Raw genomic sequence first — 13,311 nt, forward strand, 5'->3', positions numbered from 1 at the left:
GAACCGTCTGCATTTAATGCATTGCAGTCATCTAACCCTGTAGGCCACCCTGTCTGTTCCTTGAAGGAAAGGTGAGATATAAATGAAATTAATTGATGAATTAATTATTTTCTTTTCCTTTGGCAGATGTACCGGAAAAATGTGCAGCAAATCATCCAGAATCTCATTCGTAAGCTGGCCTCCCTTAGCCAGTACGAGGAGGTGCTTGCAAAAATCAATGCGAGCTCAACAGACCGGCTGACAGTCCTGAAGACCAAACCCCAGGCCATTCAGAGGGATATCATCACCGTCTGCAGCGACCCTTACATGCTAGCCCAGCAGCTGACTCACATAGAGCTAGTGAGTTGATGCCATCCTGCTCTCCGCTGCCTCCTTATCTTGCCAGTGCTCTGCGTTCACCTTTCTTTGACAACTGTGTGCGAATTTTGCCACCGGTCCTGATTCCCTTCCTTTCCTTTTTCTGCAGGAGAGGCTCAACTACATTGGACCACAGGAGTTTGTCCAGGCATTTGTACAAAAGGACCCGCTGGATAACGACAAGGTGAATGAGGGGGCTGCGTGGACATTCGCGTGGTTGCTAGGTTTCAGTCAGTCTACAGGACCAAGTTCAGCTAGCTCAGTCAGTAGAGCATGAAGGTCTTGATCTCAGGGTTGTGTGTTCGAGCCCCACGTTGGGCAAAAGATTCCTGCCTTGCGGGATTGGACTAGAATGATCCTCTTGATCCCTTCCAACTGCATAATTCTGCGATTATGCGTGATTCTGTGAACTCCATTGATAATCTAGGATTGCAAAGCTGGGTTCCATCATGTCAGTCCATGATGCTGAACAGGAAGTTCATTGGGAGGGTAAAACCGTCACCTGATTACAGCATCCGTGGGACTAATTCTAACATCATACACTTGACGCACTGTGATACCACTTTAAACATTCATGGCTTCCCCCCAAAGAATCATGGGAGCTGTAGTTCTAAGGGTGCTGAGACTTGTTAGGAGACCCTTATTCCCCTCACCGATGGCTGCTATTCTGAGAGTGGTTTAACAACCCATCCCTCCTCCCAAGGAACTCTGGGAATTGTAGCTCTGAAAGGGGAATGCCACTTGGGTATTATAAGTAAAACTTCATTTAAACCAAGGCGAGGTAAAGACGATAATAAAGGTGTAGAAGTTGAATTTTTACCCGCTTGGAAACATGGCATGGGAAACAAACGGATGCTCTTGTCTTCTCAGAGCTGCTATGGTGACCGGAAGAAGGCGCGGAACCTGGAAGCCTATGTAGAATGGTTTAACAGGCTCAGCTACTTGGTTGCCACAGAAATATGCATGGTAAGCAAATCAGATTACAGTTTGGGTGCCGTACTTGTAACACTCTTCCACATTAAAAAAAGCTCTCTGCAAGTAGTAAACTGAAAATGGGTATGCTCCATCTTCCTCTATTTTATGCAGGGAATGTGTTCAGCTTGGTGTTTTGTTTTGTTTTGTTTTTTACACGGAGGAGAATTTAAAATATGATGCCCTGCCCTCTCTCTGGTTCGAAATAGTATATCCCTCCACCATTTGGGTCTGGCAAAGGGTTGGCACTAAGGAGCCCTAATGATGCCAGGTAACGACGCCAGGCCTGTGAATACATGTGTGTTAATCGGCTCTACATTTCAGTCCCTGTGTGAAATCCTTTTCTCTTTTTTTTTGGATGATTTTAATTTGCTCACCCAAAGAAAATAAAATGTGTGCGAGCCTGAAGTACCTAGCTAAGGTTAGCAGAAGGGCCTCGATAGCCCTCCGCTGAATGCGAGATGTGAGTCTCATTGTGATTTTCTGTCAGTTCTGAAACAGCCGCTAGTACATAGATCAAATATACCAAGCGTGGAGCTGATGGAACAACCTAAAGTCCTCCTTGTGTTGCAAGGTGTTGTAATGTAGCTGTAGAATAATGTTAAATTACAGTGCCATAGATGGTAGGGACAGCGCTTTTTTTTTGGCAAAAAGATGAGGCGTTGGCACTCATGAAAGTGCCGTGGGTGCCAGCACAAAATGGCCGCCATGGGTAGGAAAAAAATGGTTCTGGTACTCTCTACCAGTGAGTACTGTTACAAAAGAACCCTCTGGATGTAGACATATGTGCCTGGGCTTTGCCCCTTCGTGTGTCCCTTCCTCTGCAAGAAATAGATTAAATGATAATAACCCCTTCTCTTTTGGGTTTGTTTTCCTTCCTTCAGCCTGTGAAGAAAAAGCACCGAGCGAGGATGATAGAGTACTTCATCGACGTGGCCCGGGAGTGCTTTAACATTGGCAACTTCAACTCGTTAATGGCCATTATTTGTAAGTATAGACGGGAATCCTTCGTAGTTGCACGGTATTTTTAAATTGTTGCTTGTTGAAGGGTGCTTGGTTTGGAGAACGAGTTGGCTCACCTCAGTCTGATTCAGGCCAGGACTAGACTAGATCTGGGCAAAGCCTTGTCCAACTTGTGACACTCCAGATGTGGTTAGACTCCAGCTCCCATCAGCCCCAGTACGTGTGGTCAAACTGAACTGGCTTTCTTCCCAATCTCTAGTTGTAGCTTAGCCAGAAACATCTGGGGGACAGCAGGTCAGGGAAGATTTATCTATATTGTTGCTGCCAACAGCTGTACCCTGTGTCTCCCCACTCCTGTCACACAACTGCTCTGTAATGTAATATCACTAACCAGGTAGAACTGTCTTGTTGCTTTGCAGAGCAAATAATAATATTAATGATGATACTAACCGGTTGTACTGCACAGTATCTTCAGTTAGGACCCATGCAGTTCTTCTGGTTGCAAATTGTTTTAACTGATTTTAATATTGTGTTTCTGTATTGTCACAATCCACACTAGGACGTTCGGCTAATTAAGAAATATGATGATAGTTCAGATTGCTTCAAATCCATTATCTAGCTGTAATCCTTACAACAACCCTGTTGTCATTGGTATTATCCCCAATTTGAGGAGGGAAGGACTGAGGCCGAGAGAGAATGGGGTGCCAGAGGTCACCATGGCACAGGCAAGATTGGGAACAAACACTTCCTGATTCTTAGTTTTGTCATTTATGCTGCGTACACACCCTACATTTAAAGCACCCGACTTCTCCCGAAAACGAATCTGGGGAGCTGTAGTTTGTTACAGGAGCTGGAAATTGCAGCCCTGTGGGGGGCATACTACAGTTCCCAGGATTCTTTGGGGGGAAGTAATGTGCTTTTAAAGGGACTCGGGTGGCGCTGTGGGTTAAACCACAGAGCCTAGGACTTGCTGATCAGAAGGTCGGCGGTTTGAATCCCCGCGGCAGGGTGAGTTCCCGTTGCTCTGTTCCAGCTCTTGCCAACTTACCAGTTAGAAAGCACGTCAAAGTGCAAGTAGATAAATAGGTACCACTCCAGCGGGAAGGTAAATACGGTGTTTCCATGCGCTGCTCTGGTTTGCCAGAAGCGGCTTAGACACGCTGGCCACATGGCCCAGAAGCTGTACGCCGGGTCCCTCGGCCAGTAAAGCGAGATGAGTGCCACAACCCCAGAGTCGCCTGTGACTGGACCTAATGGTCAGGGGTCCCTTTAACTTTACCTAATGTCCTTTTAAATGTTTGGTGTGCACATAGCCTTAGTCCCAACTCTCAGGACAGAGGACAGAAGGATGTGAAGCTGATTTTGCTGTCAGACCTGCAGTTCCAGTACTTTCTATTCACATCTTCATAATGCTGTAGGGGAGGCCAGAATGGCTATCTTTGCAAATATTAGATTCCCTTTCCCCTGCTTTTTGAATATATCTAGTCCAGGATAATGATGTGCTCTTTCGCTCTTGTTTCTGCAACTTTCCTTGCCGCCTTTTGAACTAAAAGCTGGAATGAACATGAGCCCTGTCTCCAGGCTAAAGAAAACCTGGTCAAAAGTCAAGACGGCCAAGTTCGACATTCTCGAGGTAAATGTGGGTTTGGTCACCTGAAATCTTGTTTATCCAGTTGTTTATCAGCCAGGGGGACAGAGAGAAGTGGTTCTCATCATCTTATGCAAAGATATCTACCTATTCTGTGCATTTTTTTCTATCCCTAATGCTAGCTCCATTAAAGATTGGACAGGGTGGGTAATATCTTAAAATGTTCTGGCTACACACAGCTGCTTACAGTGTAGCAACAAGAGAAGCTCCTAGGCCATTAGAAAAATCTATAGTAGTCTATGCTTTCCATATGCCGTTCAATGGGCAACGCTTTATTTATTTATTTTGAATGTTTGTAATCTCTCCTTCACCTGAAGGTCCCAGGGCAGAGGACACAAACAAAATAAAAAATATATATATTCTAAAAGGAATATTACTCTGAAAATCTATTCCGTGGGCGAATACGCAGAACATGGGTCCCAATTTGTTAAATTTCCTATTACTTCAAAATAGCTTATCTGACTCAAATGTCTGATCGTATAAGTATGGAGCTATACAGTGGCTTATCTCCATCCATCTCTGTCTCTCTTTCAAATTTTGGATGAGCCTTTGCTGGTTGTCTGCTTTATTAATTTATTTCATAAAATTTACATATCTCTTGATTGTAAAAAGTAAACAAACCTCGGAGCAGTTTACAAATGAAGAAAGCAATGAAATTATTGGTAACACTGGCAGCAAACTAAAAACTATCTACAAACAGGCCGATTGCTGCTTCGTATCCAGTGCTCTTCCACTGAATTAAATGCTGGACTTCTAAATAATTTTGTGGTGTCTGCTATGGCATGGAAATGTTGTGAACATTTCCATTCTTTTTTCTTTTTTTTAAATCTAGCATCAAATGGACCCTTCCAGCAATTTTTACAATTACCGCACAGCTTTGCGTGGAGCAGCTCAGAGGTCTTTGACAGCACACAGCAACAGAGAGAAGGTACGATTTGCAAATATATTTGTGGTTGGCCAGGGATCAATTTACTTATTAGGAGATGTGCACCAGGTAAGCCATCTGCCTGGAGCACAGCTTCCTACTAACTGGGAACCGTCTTGGGGGGGAAATGTGCATTTTTTTAAAATCACTGATTGTCACTTTTCTCATAAAGAAATGTAACATCTGGCCTGTTCTAAAGGGTTCTGTGTGCTTTGCACTTAAAAAAAATAATACTCTTGAATACTGTGCCAAGGTAATCAAAGTTTCATGCCAAGGAAATCTCCCTTCTGCAACTTGTATAAATGATGCAAGCTAGGTCAGTTTGTATGGTTCTCTTACTTTGGATAATTTATTCCAGTTTGGCTAGTCGTGAGGATAATAAGCAAGGAGCTATGCAGCATACTGAGGGACGCGGGTGGCGCTGTGGGTTAAACTACTGAGCCTAGGGCTTGCCGATCAGAAGGTCGGCGGTTCGAATCCCCGCGACGGGGTGAGCTCCCGTTGCTTGGTCCCAGCTCCTGCCCACCTAGCAGTTCGAAAGCACGTCAAAGTGCAAGTAGATAAATAGGTACCGCTCCGGCGGGAAAGTAAACGGGGTTTCCGTGCGCTGCTCTGGTTCACCAGAAGCGGATTAGTCATGCTGGCCGCATGACCCGGAAGCTGTACGCCGGCTCCCTCGGCCAGTAAAGCGAGATGCGCGCCACAACCCTAGAGTCTGACACAACTGGACCTAATGGTCAGGGGTCTCTTTACCTTTATGCAGCATACTAAATTCTGTCCCTCGCCATTAGGGATCTATTTATCCATTAGGGATACCCTTGGGCTCCTCATATTTTGCCATATGTTGCCAACACTCTTTTGAACATATACTTGTGACTCTTAAGGCCTAGGAATTTGTTGTTGTTGTTGTTGTTTAAAAATAAAAGGCGAGGGCTTGTGGTGGTATCAGAGTCTACTGTTTTTAAGCTAGCGGAAAGGAAGGCTTTATAATGGGGATGGGGAACTTATGACCTTGCAGAATTTCATTGGACTCCAACTCCCATCATCCCCAGTCAATGTGGTTGATGGTCTTGAATGATGGGAGTTGTAGTCCAGCAACTTCTTGAAGGCCACACATTCCCCAGGCATCTGTTTTAATAATGCAAATGAATCAAGCTGGAACACTAATTATTTGGGCAAGCCTTCCACTTCCACCCTGATGGGAAATGCGATGTTATTCCTGTCCATGGCTGCCATTGCAGAGAATCAATTTCTTAGTGGGTTTTCTCTCTCTCTCATTTCCATTGCCCCAGAAATGGAGCAAAGTTATAAAAGAGTGAGAAGCAAACACTTTGCTCTTTTCGGATGAAAGGCAAAAAGATGAAAGCTTTGCAGGCTGCTCCTCGGCCAAAAGATATTCTCTGAAATCTCTGTACTTTGGGGTTCAGCTGAACCCTTAAAAAAACCAGCCTTTACTTGCATGATCAATTGTGGGTTGGGTTGTTTGTTTTGGTGGGAAGGGAATGCTAGAAGTAGAAACTGCAGGAGGGGGTTGAAAAGATTATTATGGTCCAACACCCCATGAAATTGAGGTTGTGAAGTGGGAAAAGAGGAAGGTTCGTATATCAGGTATTGAGACTCTTATGATAAGCTTGTAAGTTTGGAAATATACTGATATTGTGCATATGTGTCCATGTGTTTGTGTGCCAGATGCAATGGGAAACCAAAAGGGAAACTGGCTCCCATTTAGCTCCCAAGCTAAGTTCAAGAAGTTGGTTCTGGTGTGCAAAATCCTATAAGACTTGGGACCAGGATACCTGAAGGACACCCCTTATATACCAAATCAGTCGCTGTTAGGGTTGGGCGATATATCCATATATCATCCAAAACTGGTTTGAAGTCCATATCATGATATCGGTTTCATTATTTTTGACCTGCTGACATATCGTGAATCACAATGTGTGTGTGTGTGTGTGTGTGTGTGTGTGTGATGCCAAAATCACAATGTGAGAAAAACCGTGCAGCCAGCCCATGACTTGACGTAGATCCACCCTTATTTCAGACATCGTGGTATATTTGTATATCACGATGTTTAGCTGGTGATATATCACGATGCTGAAAACCAGATATTGCCCAGCCCTAGTTGCTGTGCTCTGGAGATGGGGGCCTCCCACAGATACCATCTTATTAGGAGGTCCATTCCGCACAGTATAGGAATAATCGGGTATATTGTCACAGCACCAGCCCTTTGGAATCCCTCCCCGCTTGAATATCAACTAGGCCTCATCTCTGTCATCTTTTCGGTCCCACGCGAAGACTTTTCTCTTTCAACAGGCCTTTCAAATTGAGGTTTCCCAGTGTGCGGCTGTATCAGAATGGTTTTTTTTAAGATGTTTGATCTCTTGTTGCTTGCTGCCCTGGGGTCCCTTGGGAGGAAGGGCAGGGTATAAATTCAATAAATAAATGGACAAATATGTCCAGAGTGGAGAACCTTCAGCTCAAGGTTGGCCACAGTCCTGCTTAATTTCAGCTGCGCCCTAGGAATTTGCAGGGAGTGTAAAGAAAGATCCTTGAAGGCGTTTTGGAAGATGGCAATGCCATGCCAACTTCCTAGGCATTACCACTTTCAGTCTTGTTGTTGTTCGTGGTTTTCAGAATACACTTAACAACTCGTAAGTTCATTAATACTTGTGTTCAGCCCCTGATCCCTGGCCTTTGGTAGAAAAAGTGTGTGTGCCTTAGACAAAGAGAGTCACTATTATGCTAGTTTCAGCGCTGCTGAAAGGGAGATGAAGAAAAACAACAACAACAAGAGTTTGGATTTGATATCCCGCTTTATCACTACCCGAAGGAGTCTCTCAAAGCGGCTCACATTCTCCTTTCCCTTCCTCCCCCACAACAAACACTCTGTGAGGTGAGTGGGGCCCGAGAGACTTCAGAGAAGTGGGACTAGCCCAAGGTCACCCAGCAGCTGCATGTGGAGGAACGGGGAAGCAAACCCAGTTCACCAGATTACGAGTCTGCCGCTCCTAACCACTACACCACACTGGCTCTCTCTCTCTCTGCTGAACTAGATGAATAAAAAGGCCAGACTTTGTATAAGGCACCTTCCCATGCTCCTGTGCCTCCAGGCTATGTGCATTAGCCGTTTTCAAGTTTTTACTGGAACACCTTGACTTCGCCCATTGTTATGCTGCCTCCATTCTGGAACTGATGCCAACTAAGCCCGTTGTGCTCCTTCTTCTTTAGATCGTCATCCCTTTCTTCAGTCTGCTTATCAAGGACATTTACTTCCTCAACGAGGGCTGCGCCAACCGCCTGCCCAACGGCCATGTCAATTTCGAAGTAAGTAGAGCATGCTCGGAATTTCCCGATGTGTGTGTGGTTTTCTTTTTCTTTTTTTTAACCGACAAGCTTTGCTAATTAAACTGTGAGCAGAAAGCCTTGCTTGATCTCTTGATGCTAATTGTGAGCACGACTAGTCCCGGAGGTATAGACTTAATCATTTTGGTGTCTGTTGCCGGGTCCTGTTGGCAAAGATGCATGCCTAGACCCCACCCTTTGGGGGAGAACGTCTGCTCTGACTTTGTCTCTTTCACTGCTCATGGTTGGCCATGCCCTTCCTCTAAAAACAGACAAGCATTCAGGTTCCCCCTCCCTCTCTCTTTACATCTGTTTTAGGGTCACATCTGCACTATACATTTCAAGCAGAATCATAGAATTGTAGAGTTGGAAGTAACCCTGAGGGCCATCTAGTTCAGCCCCCTGCAATGCAGGAATCTTTTGCCCAATGTGGGGCTCGAACCCATGACCCTGAGATTAAAGGTCTCATGCCCTACTGACTGAGCTATCCCATTTGGCTTCCACCAAAGAATCCTGGGTACTGAAGTTTGTTAAGGGTGCTGAGAGTTGTTAGGAGACCCCTGTTCCTTTCACAGATTATGAAGCCCGCTTCCTGGGAGTTGTAGCTCTCTCAAGGGTGAAGACCTCCCTCAGCCAGTAAAGCGAGATGAGCACCGCAACCCCAGAGTCGTCCGCGACTGGACATAATGGTCAGGGGTCCCTTTACCTTTACCTTTAAGGGTAAAGCGTCACCGTCATATAAGAGTGAGGTGGCGTCATCAGTTCTTACTTCAGAAAAAGAGCGAGTGTACCTCTATCGCAGCTGTCGGAAATGCTAATTTGGAATTATTATTATTTTTATAAATCATTTTTATAATTTTTGGAATTTTACACCATGCATCCCCATCCCCCTCCTTTTCTTGACTCAGACTTTGATTAGTTGTTGGGGTTTTTTGTGAACATGTTTTTACTGACCTTCTCTTGCCTCTATTAAATTCCAGAAATTTTGGGAACTGGCTAAACAAGTGAGTGAGTTTATGACATGGAAACAAGTTGAGTGCCCTTTTGAAAGAGACAGGAAAATCCTTCCATACCTGCTCACCGTCCCAGTCTTCAGCGAGGATGGTAAGAGATGTGCAAACTCTGGTCATTGTGCAGTGTGTCTGCTGTCATCTATCACTTTATTTTGGGGGGAAATACAGAAGACCTCCTTAGTTTTGTTGGAGGTAGGCCCTTGGGAGAAGAAGGGCAGAGTTAGCATTTGATACACCTGTGAGTCTCTGGGAAAGAGGGGTAGAAAAAACCCGCAGTACTACAAGTTAGTGATGAAAGGCCAGCTATATACAGTACTGATTGGCTAGCATCCATAGCATCATCAAGACAACCTCCCACTTCCAGTCGCAAACAGCTGGTTTGCTCTTATTAATGAGTAAAGGTACATATTAGCTCTAGAAAGAAAGAAAGTCCACCTGAATCACAGGATGGAGAAGCAAGACAGTCCCTGCAAAAGGAAAACGTTTGATTCACAATTAAAACAATGCAAGTCTAGAAATAATGGTTGTTTAAATCTGCTGACTGTGCTTCAAATAATGTTTGTCGCCTCCCATGAATGTCCCAACTGAGATAGAAAGGTGGCATGTAATTAATTGCAATAATTCAAAAATCCATAGCCAAGAATTCTAACCAAATAGCAGCAGGAGGAAAATCATTACAGAAGATCAGGATGGATAGAATATTCTGCAAGCAGGGTTTTTTTAAAATAAAAAAACATTGTAAGAGGTTTTTGTTTTGTTTTTTGTTTTACGATCCAGACCTTGTTACTGTACACTTGGAAGTGACATGTCCTCTACACCCAGTGCTGAGATGCTGGTGAAATCCTCTGAGGCAAGGACTGGAAGATAGCTATTTATTTGTTGCATTTGCGCCCCACTTCTTTGCCAAGGAGCTCAACACAATTCTCCCCCTCCTCATTTAATCTCCACAATAACCCTGTGAGGCAGGTTAGGCTGAGAGTGAGTGACTTGCCCCAGAGGTCTTCCAGTGAGCTGAGCGGGGTCTCGATCCCTGGTGTCCCGGGTCCTAGTCCGACACTCTAACCGTTACACTACACTAGCTCTCACACCTGTAATGACGACGTTCTGTTTCTTCTGACTGCAGCACTTTACTTGGCTTCCTACGAGAGCGAAGGCCCCGAGAACCACATTGAAAAAGACAGATGGAAGACTCTCAGGTCAGTGTCAAAGGGGATTGCCGTCAGATAAATCAGCAGACTGCAAAGTTGCTGGAGCGCTAAGACACCTTCGATACCAAGTGTTCCACTGCTGCATGCCTCAACAGATGGACACAGTGTGAACTCGCTTCCAAAAAAAAAAAAAAAAAAAAAGGCATATTTAATTTCTGGGCTTTCCCAAAGTATTAGCACACAAGCTGTTTCATCTTCCTGTTTTGTTTTGTTTTTGGTCCTTCCACCCACCCCCAATGTATTAGGAACCTCCTTCATCTTTAAAAATTGAATGAATGCATTTTCCCCATTTTTTTGCCCTGATTTCCATTTTCCTTCTCTTTCTTCTTTGAAGGCTTTTGTCCAGTCAGTCATGCATGTTTCTAAATTCTCCTAAAGTTGACTTGTCGTGCTGATTCAGGCCTGGTGCCCTTTTGTATGCTGCTAGACTGCAACTCCCATCATTCCTCAATAATTGGACATGATGGGAGCTGGAGTCCAACAATATCTGGAGCGCACCAGGTTAGGGAAGGCTGCATTCGTTAAAGTCCCATATTGTCCCTCCATTGCCAGCTAAGTTTTTACAACTCAGTTTTACAACTGAGGTTTGCAACCCTTTGTCTTTGGGCTCTTATAACTTAGGTTCTTATACCTTCTCTCAAGTTTGATTTCCTTTGAGGAAACTGATAGTCTCGGTGAAACGGGATTTGTTTATCTGGCAACCCGCCATGTTTATTTTCTTTTAAGAAAATCTTTATTTAGGTTCTAAAATCCTTATTTAGGCTCTGTATACTTTTTTGTCAGGCAATTTAATGTTAAGTTGTATTTTCCTTATATTGAACTATATATAATAATTACCCATTCTAGAGATTTTCACGGCTTTAGTTTACTCTGTATCTGTAATTTTTTGTCCCCGTGACTGTCTGTTTTACTGCTAGCTAAGGAACTGTGGCATGCAAAGATGAAACCTTATGCCAATGGCAGTTGTGGAATGAAACCTGCAAGCGCAATACCTTTTTTTACCTGAGAAAGTTGCACAATGTTTTGGTGCGACCTTAGGGCAGGGCCATTGAAAGGCGTAGCCTGGGAAGAGAGGGGGTGGCTATGGGAAACTCCCTAGGGCCAAACAGAGACTTGGAGGGCCACTTCTGCCCGAACCCAGACAAGGTTCCCCACTGTCTGCTCTGCACTTTTGAAAGATGACGCTTAGCACCTTTGAGGTTGCTGCCAATCTACTGTGCTCCCGAGAGCCACAAGCCCTAAAATACACCCAGACTCATTTGTTGAACAGCTCAGAGAGAGACCAAAAAATGCAACGTCTGAGACAATCTGTGGAGCGGTTTCCCAGTTTCCTAATCAATGGGGAGCTGTCTTAATATCCTCAGTTTGTTGTTCTTCCTGCCCATAGGGTGGTCTTTGCTGTCAGCTCCTCCGGCACCATGTTGCCCCTTGTAGAAGGGAGGAGAACCGAGCAAAACATGAATTAATTGGCTGTGGCTGCCATTGGTTTTATAGGGACGCGGGTGGCGCTGTGGTCTAACCCACAGAGCCTAGGGCTTGCCGATCAGAAGGTCGGCAGTTCAAATCCCCTCGATGGGGTGAGCTCCCGTTATTCGGTCCCAGCTCCTGCCCACCTAGCAGTTTGAAAGTACACCAGAAAGTGCAAGTAGATAAATAGGTACTGCTCCGGCGGGAAGGTAAACGGCGTTTCCGTGCGCTGCTCTGGTTCGGCAGAAGCGGTTTAGTCATGCTGGCCACATGACCTGGAAGCTGTCTGGGGACAAACGCTGGCTCCCTCGGCCTATAGAGCGAGATGAGTGCCGCAACCCCAGAGTCGTTCGCGACTGGACCTAATGGTCAGGGGTCCCTTTACCTTTACCTTTGCCATTGGTTTGGGCTTCATTTGTCATTGGTTTTGGCGCCACCTGCTGTTGGCCTCCCCACCTCTGTTCCTAATGAATGTCCTCCTGACTCCTCTTTTTATGTTTTAGGTCAACGCTTCTTGGAAGGGTTTAATCCATGACTGGGTTCCTGCTGCTGCTGCTGCTGCTGCTGCTGCTGCTGTGCTGACGTGGATTATTTTTATTGAAGGCCATTATTGATGTCACTTATTTATTTTCCCCCCTCCTTCCCCTCCCTCTTTAAATCAAGTGACATTTTAAGTTATGAGAGCTGTGCAGCTAGTTAAGACATGTCAGGGCTTTATTAAACTAAAGGAACAACCACAAGTTAACTCGAGAACAAGCAGACCGGCTTCTCAAACCTGATGGATCATCAGATTAAGTGACTGGTTTGTTTTGGGTGATTGATGCAAAGACAGCGATGAGGAAAACCTTTTGAAGATCTGACTCTTCTTTGAATCATTTCAAAACACCTGGATGGGATTCCATCACCACCTTTAAAAAACAACAACAACAACTTTCGCCTCGCTGCTCCTTTGTATTAACAACTTGCTGCTACTTGTGGGCTGGAGTCTCGAACAAACTTTCATTCCAACTGCTGGCATCCCGTTTTTCGACTGCGTCATGTTTTGAGCGGTGAATGGAAAGGGAAACTGTATCGGCTGATATTTTGCTCAGCGAATCTAAGAACTTTGCTTTCCTCCTTGGGGAGAAGAAGAAGAAACGTTCACGGCACAGTGACATGGGCTGCTTAAGATTTATGTTTATTTATCGTGGAAAAGGGATTAATTGATATTCCTTTGGGGTTGTTGGGGTTTTTTGTTTGTTTTCTTTCTTCCTTGAGTTAGCTGCTGGCTGGCAAACTCTTACTGTGGTATTATTTAAAAACGAGAAGTGATTAAACTCAGTGCTGTGATAGGAAAAGCAGAGAAACTAGAAAGAAGCGTAGCAACTGTAGCTAGACTGTAGAAAAGAAACCCTCTCCCCAGTTTATAGTTACACT

General features: G+C 44.7%; 1 protein-coding gene across 2 annotated transcripts in view; it reads left to right on the top strand.

Annotated features, from left to right (window-relative positions):
• The window catches only part of LOC117053220 (ras-GEF domain-containing family member 1B), a 231,920-nt gene extending 219,107 nt beyond the window's left edge, over positions 1-12,813 (top strand). The window contains exons 7-16 of one of the 2 annotated variants that reach the window (XM_033160805.1): positions 127-339; positions 467-541; positions 1,228-1,323; positions 2,214-2,316; positions 3,846-3,925; positions 4,773-4,868; positions 8,094-8,189; positions 9,188-9,311; positions 10,344-10,416; positions 12,399-12,813. In XM_033160805.1, the coding sequence (XP_033016696.1) occupies positions 127-339; positions 467-541; positions 1,228-1,323; positions 2,214-2,316; positions 3,846-3,925; positions 4,773-4,868; positions 8,094-8,189; positions 9,188-9,311; positions 10,344-10,416; positions 12,399-12,423 (981 nt within the window). In that variant the 3' untranslated portion in view covers positions 12,424-12,813. The remainder of the gene's footprint in view (positions 1-126; positions 340-466; positions 542-1,227; positions 1,324-2,213; positions 2,317-3,845; positions 3,926-4,772; positions 4,869-8,093; positions 8,190-9,187; positions 9,312-10,343; positions 10,417-12,398) is intronic. The other variant, XM_033160806.1, reaches the window with a different exon arrangement.
• The last annotated feature ends 498 nt before the right edge of the window (positions 12,814-13,311 follow it).

Source organism: Lacerta agilis, chromosome 9 (assembly GCF_009819535.1).
Source record: "Lacerta agilis isolate rLacAgi1 chromosome 9, rLacAgi1.pri, whole genome shotgun sequence".
Classification (NCBI taxonomy): domain Eukaryota; kingdom Metazoa; phylum Chordata; class Lepidosauria; order Squamata; family Lacertidae; genus Lacerta; species Lacerta agilis.